At 42.8% G+C, this 18,743-nt stretch overlaps 1 protein-coding gene across 11 annotated transcripts in view; it reads left to right on the top strand.

The window, feature by feature from the left end:
- Asap1 (ArfGAP with SH3 domain, ankyrin repeat and PH domain 1) overlaps positions 1 to 18,743 on the top strand; it is a 311,987-nt gene that overhangs the window by 186,312 nt on the left and 106,932 nt on the right. For all 11 annotated transcript variants that reach the window (XM_028876034.2, XM_028876031.2, XM_028876033.2 and 8 more), the window contains one exon: positions 14,229 to 14,374. In XM_028876034.2, the coding sequence (XP_028731867.1) occupies positions 14,229 to 14,374 (146 nt within the window). The remainder of the gene's footprint in view (positions 1 to 14,228; positions 14,375 to 18,743) is intronic.

The following is an 18,743-nucleotide window of genomic DNA, read 5'->3' as shown; positions in this document are numbered from 1 at the left end:
AAAAAATTTTTTTGGAAGTTATCTCCATGGAAGTCCTTTACTTTGAGAATTGCCTTGGGAACTTGTGTCTCTTATCCCTGATATATATGAGGACACTTAAAAACACATGAAAAATTCAAACCATGTGAATATCTTAGACCAAGAGAAAGCTATCCAAGCCACTCTCTTTTCCTGTGTTGTTTAATTTAAAGCCATAGTTTATTTATCTATGAGACATATTGTCATTTAGTCCTGTCAGATCCTGTCTCTCCCCTTTATTTTTGGTAATTTGGTTAAAATAACTGGCAGTTTCCTAAGCACTGAAAAGGGTTTGAAATATGTTACAACTCTTGGCTTTTTTTTTTTTTCTTTCTTTATAAGGATAGAGCATAATTCCCCCTTCTTGAGGATGACCCAGACTGAGAAACTCCCTTCTTATGAATGAAGTAGCACCCTGTGATTTCAAGGCTAGTTCCCTTGAGTGCTTGCTAGCTTTCACCTGCCCTGTTCTGATTGTTTGATTTGGAGGAGAAGCCACCCACTCAACTAACCCCATGGAGAGAGACCCCCATGTCAGAAGCCTAAACTGACTGCCATGTAGGCAAGCCACCTGCAAGCCACTCTGCTTGCCCTTCCACCCTGGCTGGCTCAACTCCAGTCTTCGTAAAAGACCACAAGTCCTTCAGTAGAGGAGAAACAGGCTTAGTGTTGTTAGCCTTGCTGCCCATGTGGTTATACACATGTGTGTATGTTATAAGTCAGGTATGGCTCTTCAGAAAAGAGAGCTTAACGATACATGCTGTGTTTTTATAAAGTGGAACAGCCAATCAGTGGGTAGACTGGGTGGATTTATTGTTCTGCTGTCTGCATTGGGGACAGTAATCTGTTTTTAGCAGGCTCTGTTTGACCTTAATGTACTTGCAGATCCTTTTCCCCTGGAGTAAAGACCCAGGATATTTCTATTACCAGATCTCAAATTGAGATGTCCATCTTATTTTTCTTTATTTTATTTTGTTTTGAGATAGGGTCTCATATATCCCAAGATAACCTCAAACTCCTTGTGTAGTTAAGGATAACCTTCAATTTCTGATCCTCCTACCTCCACCTGTCAAGTGCTGGGACTAGGCAGCACCACACCTGCCTGATTTAGTACTGTGGATTCAATCCATGGCTTTGGGCACGCTAGACAGGTACTTTATTGACTGAAGCATATCTTTAACTACTGAAATGTATATTTTATTATTTATTATTGTATGGTGGTTTTTTTAAAAAATATTTGCCAAATGAGCTGACTTTTTGGAGCCCATTACCTATGGTAGGGCACCTTACTCAGCCTTGATGCAGGGGGAGGGGCTTGGACCTGCCTCAACTGAATGTACCAGGCTCTGCTGACCCCCCATGGGAGGCCTGACCTTTTGGAGAGGGAATGGGGGAGTTGTGGGGGAAAGAAATGGAGGAGCAAGAGGGGGGATTTGTGGTTGGTATATAAAATGAATAAAAAATTTCTTAATAAGGAAAAAAAAACACCCCAAAAAAGAAAGTGTAGGATGAGATCATTGTGACCTGTGGATGGTCAGTTAATACTCAGGATAAATACAGCATGGGTCAGAAGCCAAATTGTTTCAAGAAAAATGAAACTATACATATGAATTCAGTAAAATATACATTTAAACATGGTGTAAATTGGGTAATGTTCAAATTAGATTAAAAATTTGCATATTCTCAATCATATATTATTCTCTAATAAAATCTTTTGAAATGATTTATTCTTTTAAAAAAAAAGATGTTTGCCAAGATATATTTGGAATAAATGTTAGCTTGCTCACAACACATAATGCCCCCTAGAATTATGTAGCATTGTTAGTCTGAAAGGTGGGGGGGGGACTTTAAATCCCTTAATATTCATGGGATGTAGTTGGATGACAAGTATCAGCAGCGAAGTGTTCCTTCTGAAGCACAGCTAGGCTGTTAGGAACCTTCTCCACCTTTTCACTGCCGGAGAGAAGACACGTGGTTTGTCCTATTTTCTCTTCCTCCTGTTTCTTCTCAGTTAAAATTGCTAGTAAGTAGTGGTAGGAAAGAAATGTGGTGTTCTTTTAAGACAATTACCATTTAACCATGTGGTGTTCTCTAAATTTTCATTTTGTTCGTTCATCTGTTTTGAGAAATAGTTTGTAGATTACACAGAGAAATCTGAAGTTTTAAAGTAAAATGCTAAACTTGCCAGTGATAGAAAGCAAGAGCTTTATTTCAGCTGCTTTTCTAAACACTTGGTTCAAATAAGCAGAGACAGTGCGAAGTCGGTCGTAAATAGAGTTGTCAGTTAATGTCACTGTTTGACTATGTCGTACAATGCTAACTTTGAATTATGATCTTAACGGGCATAAATAGATAAAATGAATGAAGATTTTAATGGTAAGATTGGAAAGGACAAGACTACAAAACCAGTTCTATGTTTAGGAAATTTAACATTTCTGATTTTTTTAATATATGGGTAATAACTGAATTTATTATTGTTGTTATTATTATTGTTGTTGTTGTTGTTATTATTATTATACATGTATGGGTATCTTGCCTGATGCCAGGGGAGGTTACAAGGAGATGTCAGATATCCTGGAACTGGAGGTGCAAATGGTTGTGAGCTGCCTGCCATGTGGGTCCTGGGAATTGATCCTGGGACCTCTGGAAGAACAGCCAGTGCTCTTATAACCTCTGAGCCATCTCTCTAGACCCTATGTAATTGTCTTTATGATCAACCTTTCAGCCTTGAACAGTTCCTATTGGACAAATACAGTCAAGATTCTAGACCTTCCTGCACTTGGCCTCTCATTCCAAGTTGCTCTTTGAGCACACTTTTGATGTTTGAATCTCTATGAACTGTGATTCTATTTTCCTATAAAGATGTTGCCTTAACTGTAGTGAAGAACCAGGGCATTACAGTGTGCATAGGGAAGCCAGATCAGGTGATGTTCTCCCCGGGACTTGTTGAATTCCTCCCTCTTCCACAGACGTTTTGAACCAGGTCTAGGAGCACATATGTAATTTAAGTAAACAAGCTACTGATTGGAAGTGTATGTTTTCTCATGTTTTACTGGCAGGGATGTATGTTCAAGAATAGTTTGCAGTGTACCACATCTGGAGAGTGTGTGCTCTAGCCAGGTCCTAGCCTATGCCTGGCTTCCTAAACTGGCTTGAGACACCCCGTGTTGGGGTTGTGAACAGTTTGGCAATGGCAAAATGGTCTTCAGTGCACAGCCCCCAAAATGAATTCAAAATCATCAAGCATGTCAGGAGGAGTCTGAGGTGTCCCTGAACTCATCTGTTTTGCATTGCATGGCTTCACTGCAGCCCAAGCTCTGAACACAAGACGAGCACTTTGTGTGGACTCAGCTGTCATGCCAAGCAGCACCAAATGCTACCTGACATGCTCCAGTTCAGAGTCCAGACCACTGTATGTTTCACTCTACATATAGTTTCCTGCTCTTATAAAAATCCAATGATTTAGTTACAAAAAGCAAAGACTCTGAATATTTTCATATTATCATTGTTCAACATGTAAATGTCAAATTTGGATTGTACAGTTAGAATGTTTGATTTTTATAAACTGTTATTTGAGTTACTGATGTTTCATTAAAAACTGTTTGCTAGGAATATTAGGACAGAATTTCCAACAATTTCTCATATGACCCTAAATATACTTCTGCCATTTTGTGTTTGTGTTTACATGAAGCAAAATTCTTATCACTGACAAATGATAAAATATAAAATGAAATTATTGATGAGCTCTGCAACTGTAAACAAGCCCCAATTAAATGCTTTCTTCTTTAAGACTTGCGGAGGTCATGGTGTCTCTTCATAGCAATAGAACAGTTACTAAGACACCACCCATTCAGCCAAATACAAGCTTCTTTACTCTTCAGACTTTGCGTACATAGATAATGTGTTACCTCCTCCCTCAAATGTTATTAATCCGTATCTGCTTATTAGACAGCTGCCTATTATCAAGCGTTCACTCGCTTAGTTCTCATCTGGTGATTTCTGACCTCTGCCTTCAAGTTTTGCCCTTTGTTTTGTTGTATAAACCCTGTTAAAAGTAGTGTATTTTCCTACAGATGACTAATATTTCTAATGCTATATAAATAAATTTATTGCAAACTAAATATCAAGAAGACAATAATTTTTTAGAATGTTTAAAAACATATTTTAAATAATGAGAGCTAGGAGTTTTAGCTTATTGCTTGCCTACACAGCATATAAGGCCCCAAGTTCAGTCCTTAGTGTTCAAAAAAAAAAAAAAAAAAGAATAAATAAATATTTTAGATCCCATCTCTTGCTTTGTAAATACATATATTGCTTTGGGTTAACAGCTTGAATTTTTAAAGTTTTTTATCGTTTAAAAAAATTATATGTATGTATGTGTGTGTCTGTGAGAGTGTCCATGGATATCAGAGGCATTGGATTACCCTGCAGGTGGGGTTAGAGGTTATGAACACCTGACAGGGGTTCTAGACCCTAAAGTCAGGTCTGTGCAGGAGCAGTGCCCCCTCAAGTCAGCCTTCTGGCCCCTTCAATGTTGTCATTTTGTTTTTAAGTATGAAAGAGTAGAAGGTGTAGGTAAGAAACCCAGTAATCTTGTGGATTACAACTGATATCTTTTTTTCTCTCCCTTTTTTTATTTTATTTTATTTTACAATACCATTCAGTTCTACATATCAGCCACGGGTTCCCCTATTCTCCCCCCCTCCCACACCCTCCTCTTAGCCCCATTCTACCCCCCATTCCCACCTCCTTCAGGGCAAATCCTCCCCCGAGGACTGCAATCAACCTGGTAGACTCAGTCCAGGCAGGTCTAGTCCCTTCCTCCCAGACTGAGCCAAGTGTCCCTGCATAAGCTCCAGGTTTCAAACAACCAACTCATGCAATGAGCACAGGACTTGGTCCCACTGCCTAGTTGCCTCCCAAACTGATCAAGCCAATCAACTGTCTCACCTATTCAGAGGGCCTGATCCAGCTGGGGGCCCCTCAGCCTTTGGTTCATAGTTCATGTGTTTCCATTCATTTGGCTATTTTTTTTTCAATAATTGAGTAGAACCGAAATTTATTATAAGCCACAGTCGTCCTAGGGACTTCCATACTGTATATATAACCTCTATGGTTCTATGGGCTGTGGTCTGATTGTTCTTTATTTTATATCTAGAATCCACTTAATGAGTGAGTACATACCATGACTGTCTTTCTAGGTTTGGGTTACCTCACTCAGGATGATTTTTTCTAGTTCTATCCATTTGCCTGCAAATTTCATGCTTTCATTGTTTTTCTCTGCTGAGTAGTACTCCATTGTGTATATGTACCACATTTTTTCCATCCATTCTTCCGTTGATGGGCATCTAGGTTGTTTCCAGGTTCTGGCTATTACAAATAGTGCTGCTATGAACATAGCTGAGCATGTATCTTTATGGTATGAATCAGCATTCCTTGGGTATATGCCCAAGAGTGGGATGGCTGGGTCTTGAGGTAGTTCGATTCCTAATTTTCTGAGAAACCGCCATACTGATTTCCACAGTGGTTGTACAAGTTTACATTCCCACCAACAGTGGAGGAGTGTTCCCTTTGCTACACATCCTCTCCAACATTGGTTGTCATTGGTGTTTTTGATCGTAGCCATTCTGACAGGTGTAAGGTGGTTACAACTGATATCTTTAACTAGATGAATTTAACTTTTTCTATATGGCAAAGCATAATGTAAACAAAATGAAGACAGAAAATATTTGCCGTACAAGAGGAGATCATAGACCGAGTTTCTCCTCTTGCATACATACAACCCAGGTCTCACAAGCAAGGATGCAAAACATTTTGTAGCAGATATCTCTAATCGAACTCAGTCCTGACATTCCCACACAAGGACTCCGTTCCCGGGACTAGCTGGAGTTCTGACATGATCCCAGAACCCTAGGGTGGTTTTCACCCAAGCTCCTAACTGACCATCTGTGAATCAGGATTGCCACGGCCCTTTCCTCGGGTGCTGTTGGTTGGTTTAACCTCCAAAACTCCTGGAAACATGTCTACCTACTTCGTCTAAAACATGCTACAAAGGCTCCAGATGTACGGTGCTGGTGTAGAGCTGTAGAGAGGGATGTGGCGCTCCCACCCCCTCCTGTGCCTCATCCTCCAGGACCCTTCAGGGTTCAGCTAGCTGAAAGAGCGCCAAACCCTGCCCTTTGGCGCCACATGATTAAAGCCCAGACAACCTTGCTGAAAAGTCTTTTAGCCCAAAAGGGTGTGGCCTATGCCAGTAGACTAAAGGGGGGACCAGCAGTGCCTGTCTCTGCAGCATCTTCTGACTGCTGCAGTGTTTTCCCTCTGGGCTGTGAACAGGACCCCTCCTGCCAGGGAAAGGTAGACAATGTCTTTATGGCCAGTCTGACAAAAAGATAAGGAAAACTTTGAATTTCTGCACTGTGTCAGACACAAGACCTTCTAGATTTATGGTCTGCATTAGGGAAGAATTATGAATGAAAACCAGAAGATAGCTCCCTTCTCTGTAAGGCAGTCTGCTTGCAGACTGGTAAGAAAGACAGGCAATTCAAAACTAGAGTGACTAGGTAAAGGAAAGAAAAGGAAATGTTGACAGTAAAATACAGGAAAGTGGGCGTTCTGTGGTCCTGTTTTTCATGTCCGTGAGGCAACAGTTAAGGACAGTGCTTCTCAGTGTTAGTTTCCAGAGAAAGGGTCCCTGTCATGTAGGCATTGCTGTTGGAGATGTGATTTCCACAGTCAGACTCTTCTAAGGGAAACATGAGAAGTCTAAGATGGAGTGTACATACATCCACATCCCCTGCAAGCCTCTGTTTGTGTATAGTTTTCCAGAGACAGAGCAGCAGCATGTACAAGCTTGTGTTTGGAAATTGTCGTTGAAGTGTTGGGTTTTGGTGGGGAAAGCTGCAAACAACTTGGAAGATTCTTAGTAGAGAGATTGTTATGTAACCAGCACCACAGCTTGCTATGAAACATAACCACAGTTGACATAATTATTAAGATGTGCTTATGTTGAATTTCCTGGTCTTTATTCAGTTGGAAAAAAGGAAGCCGTGGTGTCTTATGTATGCTACCTCATTTGGCATTTTAAAAAGTGAGTTGATTACAAGGAAAGTGTGTGTGTGTGTGTGTGTGTGTGTGTGTGTGTGTGTGTGTGTGTGTGTTGGCCACAGAAAGAGGTTAGATTGGAGGAGGAAGTTACAGTTTGATTGTTGTATCTGTAATCGCATGTGAATTAAAACTTGTGAAAACAAGCAGTTAAGATCATAACACTGTGATTCATGCTATCGGGTGTGTATAAGACAGTAGAAAATAGTATGTCTGTTTCCCTGTTCTGACACTACAATGTGCCTTACTACTACAGCTCCTGTGCCTGGCTCCTGACAAATGTATCTTTTGTGAGAGAAGGAACATTATTTGTTCACTACCCACAATAAACGTCTTATTGAGCACTCACTGCAGCCAGACTGAGCATGGGGAACCAGATATATCATAAATGGGGTAAAGCTATAGGAAGTAAGTGAAAAGTGGGCGTACATGACTTTGAATGAGGAAGGCTGAGACCTGGAACTTGCTGGCACTTCAGGGAAGAGTCATTTGGGTAGATGCTATAGGTAGTGTGTAGGCGTGCATGTATCCAGGCTTCCCTCCAGAATCCTAAAGCTCTGCCTCACAAGATGATAAACACAAGTTACTCTAGACCCTGCACAGAAGAGAATAAAGACCCTGAAGGAAGGGCCAGATTCTAAAGAAAGGAGAGGTGGGAAGATTCGAAAGTGAAACTTACTTTGGAATGAGTGATAGTACTTAAAAACCTCATATGCCGGAAACTGCATGTTGCACATTATAGCCATTCTTCTTCAGTTTCTCATAACGACCGTGCCAACTAGATATTATTACCTTACTGCTACCTTAGATATACCAGAATTCTCCAAAGTATACCATGACATTAAGTTTATATCTGATCCCCATTAGTATTGGCACTTTAAATATAAAAATATTAGACATTTGCCTTGTATTTCATAGACATACCATTTCCCATCTGAATTGGAGACCCTAAAAACTTCAGTAGCTTTTCTAAGGGTCACATGGCCAGTGAGAACTAGAACAGGGATCCAGACCCTCTCTATGCCCTAGGCTAGTGCTTTGTGCTCCTCTGCCAGTTAATGCCTCAGTCACATCAGGGTTTGGACTTAGGTATGGGTTTTTGGTGACTTCCCTTAAGGTCTTCATACTCACTAAACAGAAAGAAGCCGTTGGGGTTTTTGTGGGATTGCTGTTCTTCTGAAAGGTCTCTCCTATTCATTATGACACCTTAGCAGTCAGTGGCCAGGTAAGGCTATTAGACCTGCTTTATACATGAAGAAATTGAGATGCTCAAGAGTTCAGTCATCCTGGTCTACTTGGGTAACCAGTCTAGTGAATACCCTAACTGTCATCATAGAGCCTTTGTCCAGTGACTGATGGAGGCAGATGCAGAGATCCATGGCCAGGCGCCAGGCTAAGCTCTGGGAATCCAATACATGAGAGAGAGGAGGGATTCTGCAGGGGTGGGGAGGGTCGGGGGTGGAGATCATGATGGAAAGACATTCAAAGATGACCAGCCACACTAGTGAAAGACAAAAACTGTAGACTAGTGGCTATGGAGCCCCCATGGGACTGGACTAGGTCCTCTGGATATGGAAGATGATTGTTTGGCTCAAACTGCTTGGGGGACACCCAGACAGGGGGATCGGGATCCGTCCCTGGTGCATGGGCAGGCTTTTGGGAGCCCAGTGTCTGTGGTGTGACGCCTACAGCCTTGGTGCAGTGAGGAGGGCCTTGGACCTGCCTAGGCTCAGTGTGCCAGGCTCTACTGACTCCCCATGGGAGACCTTGATTTGGGGGATGTGGGGATGTGGGGTGGCTTGGGAGGGAGGGCTGGGGAGTGGGAGGAGGGAGGAGATGGAATCTGGGGGTGGTATGTAGAGTGAGTAGAAAATTTCTTAATAAAGAAAAATGAAAAAAAAAAAAAAAGAAAGGAAGGAAGGAAGGAAGAAAAGTCTAGTCATCTGGCTAGGACCAGGCAATAAAGACTAGAAATAAGATACCAGATTTTCCGATCCTTTTATAGACCAGGCCTCAGTCCTGCCACCCCTTCTCATTAGCTGTGTGACCTTGGGAAACTTGCTTAACCTCCCTCAACCCTGTCACATATTTAAAATGAAGGTGGAAATATTAGCGTGCAATGGTGGACACTGAGTGGGTTAATGTAGAAGGAATATTTTGCCTAATTCTGACACCTTAACTCATCAGAAACTTCAATGCCAACTAATTATAACTATTGCATTGTTGATATTCCTAAGGCACAAGAAGTCTGTTGGATTCCTGGCACTGACCCTAAACCTTCCATGTAGTGGATTCTGAGTAGGTGTTAACACGGTGTTCTGGCGTACGGGATAGTCTTAATTGAGTTGGGTCAGCAGAAATCGAGTGTAGCTGGTCTCTAATCCTGGCTTCAACCCTCGGTTCTGCTTACCTGTGAAACAATTCCTTCATGGCTGGAGAGCTGACTGCTCGTGCAGAAGGATCCGAGTTTGTTTCCCAGAGTCCACCTTAGGCAGTTAACACCCTCTTGTAGCTCCGGTTCCAGGGGATCCGACACCCTGTCCGGACCTCTGTGGATACTGCACGCATGTGATACACAACACAGGTGCGCAGGCACACACAGGTGCACGTAAATAAAGATAATACCTTACAGGAGTATTGTATGGGTCTTAGGATATTTACTGTGATGGATCCCAGTCTGGAGGTGTGGTAAGTTCTACCACAAGTAAACAGCCATCCGAGAAAGGCCTGCTTCGTTATCACGGAATCCTTCAGGTGTGCTTTAGGGATGGAATTGCAGTACATCCCAAAGGCTCTCCCAGTCTCAGAGTGTGATTTGACGCCTCTGCCACCTGGCCAGTTGCACTGCGGTGAGCAAGGCGGGCAGCGATGGCACCACCGTTGTCCTTTCGATATCTTCACCCTCCGTGAGGCAAATGCCACTGATGCCTCCATTTCGCAGGTAAAACTGAGAGAAGAAGGCCACTTGACTGAAGTACCGAACCCTCAGGCATGGAGTAAAAGTTCACCCCACTTCAGATTTTGCCGTTGAGCAGGGTAGAGCTTTTCCTCCAAGCTGCATTCAGAGATTAGGACCTGCAAGCCAGACTGTCAGAGAGACAGAGCAATAGGGAAAAAACTTATTTAGTGTGTACGTCAGGGCGTCGGCTCTGTGAACTGGTGCACCACCCCTAAAGGGCTATCGATGGTGAGCCTCTCCAAAATCGTCTCTACACTCTACCTGTTCCTTCCCATAATTCACTGTCTTTAGCAGCCCAAGGCTCTTGTCCCTTGTCATGCATGTAGTATCTCTAAGTCTCCCAGTACAGATCATAAAAGAGAACTTTCTATGCTCTCTTGTCTCTTAGAGTGATCAGGGCATTCCCCGTGCCTTTAGTCCCTCTCTTTAGTTACTGACCTGTTTCTGTGATGGTCTCCCCTCAAGCCTTTATTTCCTTCTTCTTGCCTGTACCCCTAAAGTGATAGCACATTCACATAGCTGACTGTCCTCTAATGTGACCTCCCTCTGCCTCTGCCCTGGATGCTTCCTCCACCAGAGCAGTGCCACAGGCCATCATTCTCATTACATATTGAAAATCTTTCCGGAAAACTCTGAGTTTTGCACAGAGGTAGGGGTGTTTTGTGAGGTAGGGGGGAGGGGAGCTATGGGGAGGATGCTTTCAGTACATTGTCCCTAATAGATTCATAATGCACTATGCTAAATGGTACTGAAACTGCATGAGACCTGTTCCTGTGCTGGTAGATACTGCATACAGCTCTGAGATGACAGTGACTGGCTTATGCTACTCCCACCATTAGTAGTATTATCCCAAACTTCAACTTACTATACCACCATATTTTAATATCTGATTCTGCACCAGAATATTACATATATATGACATATCACTGTGTTTGGAAGCACACTCAAATTGATGCATGCATAAGTATGCACGGGCGCTATGTGGGTATTCAAGATCTACGGCCTAGCCTATGCTTACTTATCCAGTCTAGCTTTCTGCTTCCCATCTCTCACATCTTGCAGAGATCTGGTGATGAGGAAAATATTACAGAGAGAGCACTTAGGCCAGAGAACATTCTCAACACAAATCAATGCCCCCTCCTGTGACCTGTCTCTGCTCAGTCTGTCTGATTCTGCAGTGAGTCATCATCACTGATCTGCCAGGCTTCTCATAATTCTTCCTAACCTCTGCATGAAATTCTATTTCAGGGTAATAGATGTCAAGGGAGGAAGAGAAGAGACTGCAGTTGTGTGGGATGCCCAGGAAGGAGTTCCAGAACCAATTTATTAATCTGGGCAGTGAGCAGCAGATACTGTTAACCTACACATTTGTAGGCATTTTATTTGCAACATTGTACGATTTCAAGTCAACAAGCAGAATGCTGTTGTACCAGTGTTTTCCACTTAACCTTGAGGTGCCTTCCCCCCTGGGAAGGTTTAGGTGAACCTTACTGTTTCCTACTGGCTTGCAAAAGCAGGAAAAAAATGGTTAGGTGGGATTGTCAGTGGTGAGTGGGCTTCTGTGGCCCAGGCAGGAATCTTGGCTTTGGGGCAGACATAGACAGCCTGTTGTTGAGCTGATGTGTCCTTTCTATTTTTTGGAAGCGTAACCAGAGCTGCATTGTATCTTTTTTTAATATCTCAGCCAGAAATGCTTACAGCCACTGCAGGCATCATGAATTTGTAATGCTGAGATGAGCAGAAGGCTTTGGGGCCTTCATCTGGCCTCACTGGTTGACAGTGACGCTTCTTGCCCATTATTGTCCAGGCTAGTGTTCTGTTTCATGAATGCCCATTGCTCCTGTACAGTTACTGAGGAGTGTTTGATAGTAAAGCATTTCATTTCAGTTGAATAACTGGGGATAAACAGCCCAAGGAATTTCAGAGGACTTAACAAATTCTTACTAAGCCAAATTCAGATTTATCCTAAAGCCTCTTGGGAAATCTACAGTGTTGTCTGTTGAGTGGGAATACAGAGGTGACTAGAGGCAATCCATGCCTCCTATGGAAAGATATATACAGATAATGTAGGAAACTATGCAGAATTACAGGACTTAACGGGCAAGGGAAGGTTCCTTCTAACCAAGGGATGGCTTAGGATTCTAACAGATACTTGTCACTAATTCATCTAGTGTATATACCAGGCATTACTGTGGACTTCCACACAAATGCAGATTCTTTGTATACCAAAACTGAAGAATAGAGAAATGGAGATCTGAACTGGAATATTTGAAAAGCTTGCACATGGAAGGAGTATTGTCTCCAACTCAGTTGCCAGTTAAGCCAGCTGCCACACATTAGCCCTAGGGTATGTCGAGGTTCTGTGCTCCTTTCAGTATGCCTGTAAGATTGTGAGCCTGGGTACCTCATGAGTGGTTATGTGTGTGATGGGAGTTAACATCTGCTGTATCATCTAATAGGGCCATGCAGGATGCTGCTTTCATAACAAAGCAAGAGCAGCAACCAAGAGACCAGAAGAAAAGGGGATGCTGGGTAGGTTATTAGCATAGCGTGATGGGAAGTTGTCAGATTGGGTTGTACCTTAAAGATGGGATTCTCAGTAGTAAATGGCCTTCTGTGGCCACTCTGAGGTACCAGGATGTGAGAAGGAAAGATTGAATATGACCTGACAGGTTTTGCATTACAACTTCACTAATGCTGTTTGCCAGTGACTAAGTGAGATAAAAGGCTTGGGAAAGAAGACCCAAGGGTCCGTTGTAGCCTGTTGATTGGGCATCCAAATGGACACGTTGGATAGATCGTTAGATGTGTAAATTTATGTTTTAGGGGTGGGCTCTGGGTTAAGGTATCAAATTAGAACTTTTAGAAAGCATTTAAAGTGGTAAGACTTGAGATCTCAAAGTCTTAGATCTCAAAGATAGAAAATAATTCAAGTCCCAGAGACAGGGAGAAGCTTTCCAACATGATGAGGTCAGACAGATGTAAAGGCAGTGGAGAGAAGCAGCCATGAGGTGGAGGATGATCAGGAAAGCATGGAAGACACGACAGAAGGTGTTTCATGAGGGTAGGAGTTACTGTTTGTGTACCCACTCACTAAGAAATGTCTGTGCTTCATGTCAACTCCTTGGCACCCCATTCCTGTAAGGTTGGTCTGCTTGTAGATTTGAAAGCAGGAACTAGAAGGGAAACTGATCCCTAGATAGCAGGTAAATACTCCTTGTGTGCCGGCTACGGTAGGAAGCATAGAAGTTTTGTTGCCGTCATCGTTGTGGGTTTTTAAGCCAGACAATAAAGTAGCAAGCTGGTCAAGTACCAAAACTGTGCTTGAAACACAGATCCATCTTATCCAAGCATGCAAAATTTGTACCTAGAGGCAGTATATATATAAATAAAGTTTTATAAGTGCTGTTCTGCAGACCTAGGGCATAAACAAAATAAAGGAGTCAAGATAGATTCAGGGAAAGAAATGTGCTAGAACACTTGAGGTTTTCTTTTGTATTCCAAGACAGAGGTGGGTTTGTTTTTTGTTTGGTAAGGGGATGGGGGAGTTGTTTTGTTTTGTTTCCAGACAGGGTTTCTCTGTGTAGTCCTGGTTGTTCTGGAACTCGATCTGTAGACCAGGCTAGACTCAAGCGCACATGGATCTGCCTGCCTCTGCCTCCCAAGTGCTGTGACTAAAGATGTGCCCAACCATGCCTGGCTAAGATTGAGTTTTCTAATGTTCTTCATAGTTTCTTAATTGCTGGAGAATGTGGTAAGAGTTTTTTTTTTGTTTTTTTTGTTTTGTTTTGTTTTGTTTTAAAGTAACTGGAGAATCAGTGGATGAGTTGGTATATAAATGAGCTCAGTGCTATGAAGGAAATGGGGGGAGGGTTGAGACACATGAGCGGGAGGCACCACCTGTAATCACAGCACAAGAGGACCACAGCGGAAAGGTTGCAAGCCTGAGGCCGGCCTGAACTATATTTAAGACCCTGTCTCAAAAGAAAAGAGCATTTAGTGTACTGCCAACCTCTGGACATGTTCAATAAATTATTGATGCTGGTTTTCTCTGCTTTCCTTTTGAGAGGTTCCAGTGATCAGCATTCAAAAGAACTCCGCATTGTGACAGATAATGGCTCATACCTCTTCTTTGCCTCTCTTTTAGATCATGTACAGAATGAAGAAAACTATGCACAAGTTCTGGATAAGTTTGGAAGTAATTTTTTAAGTAGAGACAACCCTGACCTTGGCACCGCTTTTGTCAAGTTTTCTACACTTACAAAGGAACTGTCCACGCTGCTGAAAAATCTGGTAAGCCTCCTCGTGTGTAATGAAACACTAACTATAGCCTCGCCCCTGCACCCGGAGAATAATTCATTGCCTCCTTACCTCAACCCTCGGTACTGGGAGTGAAGAGTAAAACAAAAACAACAGGCTGTGCAGTCATTGTCTGTCACAAATCTGGGGTAAAATTTCTGTCTTTGTATCTTTAGCCCAGCCGCTAGCAGGATGCATTTATTAAAGGGAGAGACACCACCTACCTGTCTTCCACCTTCTACCACTGCTACTGTTTTAAGACAACTGTCCTTAGCTTTTGTTTTTTGGGTCTCTTCTCCCTTTTATTGAAAATAGATTTCCCCACACACATGATATATCCTGATTATGGTTTCCCCTCTCTCTAGTCCTCCCAGTTCTTTCCTACCTCCCCTCCCATCAGAATCTGCTCCCCTTCTGTCTCATTAGAAAACAAATGGACTTCTAAGGGCTAATAAAATGAGATAAAGCAAAAACTAACATATCATTGAAATAGGACAAAACAGACAGAAGACGAAGAGCCCAAGAAAAGGCACAAGAAACATACAGATTCAGAGACACACTCATTTACACACTCAGGAATCCCATAATAGTACTAAACTAGAAACCATTATATATGTATATATAACACATATATACAGAGGACCAGTATGGTAAAAAGAAAAAATAAAAGTAAATTTAAAAACAGGAGAAAAAAAAAGGAAAAGTCAGAACATGATATTATCAGACAAGAACCTCCAAAGGTCCATTGAGTTCGGTTTCTGTTGGCCATCAACTGCTGGACACGGGGCCTACCCTTAAGAGTGGTTTGTTTCCCCAGTGAGACTGTCGTAGAGAAAAATAAATTTTCATTTGTAAGTGATTATCAATTGTAGATTGCTCCTGGGTGAAAGACCAGAGCATGTGTCCACTTCTCCTTTGAGCTCTAGGACCCCATCTGTGCAGGCCCTATACACACAGCTTTTTTTTTTCTTCTTTTCTCTTTGTAAACTGATTAAGAGAGTGATGGAACTCACCGCTGGACATGCAGCGGAGTTATATCTTACATGTGTGAAGATAGCTAGCTACAGCTGGGCACCTTGATTAGTGAAATAACCAACCTCCCTTAATTCCTTTCCATATACCCTTTCAACACCTCCCCTACCCAGCCACACACAAGCAAGTGCCTCCAAGAAAAATATTTTAAGATTTAAGGAAAGTGGATGGCAGGAAGAGTCCTAAAGCATAAGGCCTTAGGTGGCAGTGGTGCACGCCTTTAATCCCAGCACTCAGGAGGCAGAGCCGGGTGGATCTCTGTGAGTTCGAGGCCAGCCTGGTCTACAGAGCGAGTTCCAGGACAGGCACCAAAACTACACAGAGAAACCCTGTCTCAAAAAATCAACAAAACAAAACAAAGGTCTTTACAGATGTTGACCCAAGAAGGCAGACACAGATTGACAGTGGTCAGTGTTTTGTTTGCCAGGCCCTGTGTCTAGGTATCACCACATCTTAACTGCATTCACATCACTGGGCTTGAGCATGTGTGTGATTGGTGTGGTGAACTGTCTAAGAACTCTTAAGCACTGTCACATTTGCCCTTGATTTGATTCAATCAAGTATCTTCTAAGTCTTACGAGGTAGGGGACTTAGACAGCAAGGTGATTTATTACCCTATTTTCCTCGGTATGCCTGTCCTGGAGAAGAGCATTCTATCCCCTCCTGCCTCCCCAGCATTGCACTGCATTACATCATCAAGGATCTGGACCTCAGCTCATGCCCTCACCTAGGGTGGGTTATCTGTCAGATGGGCCTCGGTGGCCTTGGGTAGTAATCCTGTCATAAATTCACGTGATACAAACAGCTTACGGTCAAAGACTGTTGAAAAGCCTTCCTGTAGTCTGTTAACCTGAGGATTTGGCCAGTCAAAATGGGTTTTATCTTGTATTAAAACCATTCGTGTGTCTGGTTTCCTGGCAGTTTAATTTTAATTGATGGTTTAAGCCATTGAAAAAGTTATAAGTAATAAATCATGTAATCTGAAAAAAAACATTGAATATAAAATACTTTGTCTTTTCAGAAGCTTGAAAAAAAGACAATGTGGACCTAAGACATAACGTTCCTGTGTTTTTTGGTTTAACAAGCTGGTGATGTGTCGCTAACTCTTAGACTATTTGAATCTTGTTCCCTCTTCCTTCCGGGTGTTACGTGCCGCTTGCTGTGGAGTTGCTTATAGGGCAGTAAGCATGAACTTTTAAGGCCTGATAGTAAGAAAGGAAGTGAAGTAAGACTCACCCTCACTTTGGTAATAACTGCCTAGGATGCTTTTCCCAGAGGTACTCTTGTCATGAGTATCTCGCTTTCCATAAGACCAAATGTGCTTTGACATCAGTCAGGGGTCATCACCCCCAAGGTTCCCACACCAGTCTGTCATATATTATATTATATATATTATATTTATATTTATTCAGTATTATACAAGTTGCTGCTCAACTGTATATCTATATGTACAAGACAGTCAAGCAAATACGTGATTATTTAATATATCCATGTATGTCCATATAAAAATTGGTGTTTATTGAAGACCTCTGAGCCTGACAGTGTCTGGTGAGTGCTTGTTTGAATGTGAAGTGGTCCCCACAGGCTCATGTTCCTAGCTGTTTGCACTGTTCCGGGACAAGTTCGTGAAACCTTTTGGACATAAAGTCCAGCCAGCATGGGGGTGAGGCTTGAGGGTGACAGCTTGTTCAAGCCACCTCCTTTCTGATCCACCCAGATGTCAAGTGTCCTGGCTCCAAGCTCCACGTCAGTGACCTTCCCCATGCCCTCCTCAGAAGGATGGACTGTGCCCTTTCAAACTGAACTGAGCCTGTCCTTCCTTAAGTATTTCTTCTGACAGGTATTCTGGCTCAGGGACAAGAAAAGGAACGGTTGGAGTGCTTACATGGCTGTCTTACCATTAATTCCCTAGCTGTCCTGTGGTAGTACTGATAGTCTCCCTGAGGGTACCGAGTGAATGTTGTTGGTTCTCACTGCTAGGAAGCAGCCCTGCCCTCCCTCTGCCTCTGGCCTGGCACTTGCGCTGTGTGTGTATTGCCCCTGCCGCCGTAAATTCTTGTTATTCTCTTTCCCAAGCAAAACGTGCCAGTCTAGCTATTTCACTAGGTAGCCTCCGTCCAAGTGGTTTTGTTGGTTTGTTTTCATTTTTTATTTGTTTTTGCTTTCTGTTTTTTTTTTTGGGGGGGGCGGGTTGCCATGTCCTCTCTCTTTCATAGAATACAAGTCTAAGGCAAATCAAAAAGAAATTGCTGAAGACCTAATTTATTTCATTAAGAAAAAATAAATATTCTCAATTTGAGGATGGGGATGGCATTCCTGGTAAGGGGCCATAGCAAAATCAGTTTTCACTGGAGTTGGTGCAGTCCGCGTGGTCACTCTCTTCTGGGGCTGGCTTTGCATGTGACTGTAGCTTTTCTTGACAAGTGTGGCATTGTGCTGGCACCTCTGTCTCCCTTGGATCTGCCCGTGGCCTCGATTTTATTCCCATAGCTTCACTACGCATCGCCCTATCAGATGCTGCTGGCAGAGCTCTGAGAGGAAGCACTCCTTGGTCCCAGACTTTCCTTTGGAATCTTGGTGGAAGCCCCGTGACCCCCTAACTCTTGGGAAACCAGCATCGGATGGGCAGTTGCCAGGTCTGCTAGCTGGAGTTGTCCGTAGGTCCATTTAAACAACAGTTGTTGCTGCCTCTGAGTGCCTTGCTGACCAAACACAGGGAAGTGAGGCATCTTTTCTGTGGTCCGAGTGAAGCGCTGGGGCTTCTTATGGAGACCAGTAACCATACCTTCCTTAGAACTGTGTACGAAGATAAGGTTGCTTATCTTTACTCACTGTGTACGCAGATAAATGGTTGCTGCTGCTGCTGTTTTTGCTCAATAGACAGAAAAGCATGTGCAAGAGCTGGTGGGATTCAGATGAGGTCTGTAGCCTAGTCACTTGTCAGTTTCTAGATTTTAATAAACTAATATATGAGCTGTTGTTGCTGGGGAAGCTGATTGCAGAGTAAACAGGGCCACTGTATACCATGTTTTCAATTTTTTGTGAGTTAAATTTTTCAAAATATAAATCAAAGTCTAAGCATTAAGTCGTAGTCTGGAAGGAAGGACAAACGTTTCCTAAAGCATCACTATGTAAAAATGTCATTGTAAAAGAAATGTACCGAACCAAAGACAAGTGGTGTCTACCGTGCCCTGAGGTGGCAGGGGTGTGGCCCTCGGCCTGCTTCCTTTACACTTCCCTAGGTTTTGTGAGGCAGTTTTTCCCTCCTGGTGAACTTTTTTCTAATGTCATTCCTGGGGTTCTCATTCTGAGAAGACAGAGGGATTTGCTC

This window comes from Peromyscus leucopus, chromosome 20 (genome assembly GCF_004664715.2).
Source record: "Peromyscus leucopus breed LL Stock chromosome 20, UCI_PerLeu_2.1, whole genome shotgun sequence".
In the NCBI taxonomy this organism is placed as follows: domain Eukaryota; kingdom Metazoa; phylum Chordata; class Mammalia; order Rodentia; family Cricetidae; genus Peromyscus; species Peromyscus leucopus.
This window is presented reverse-complemented; position numbering and strand designations above follow the sequence as displayed.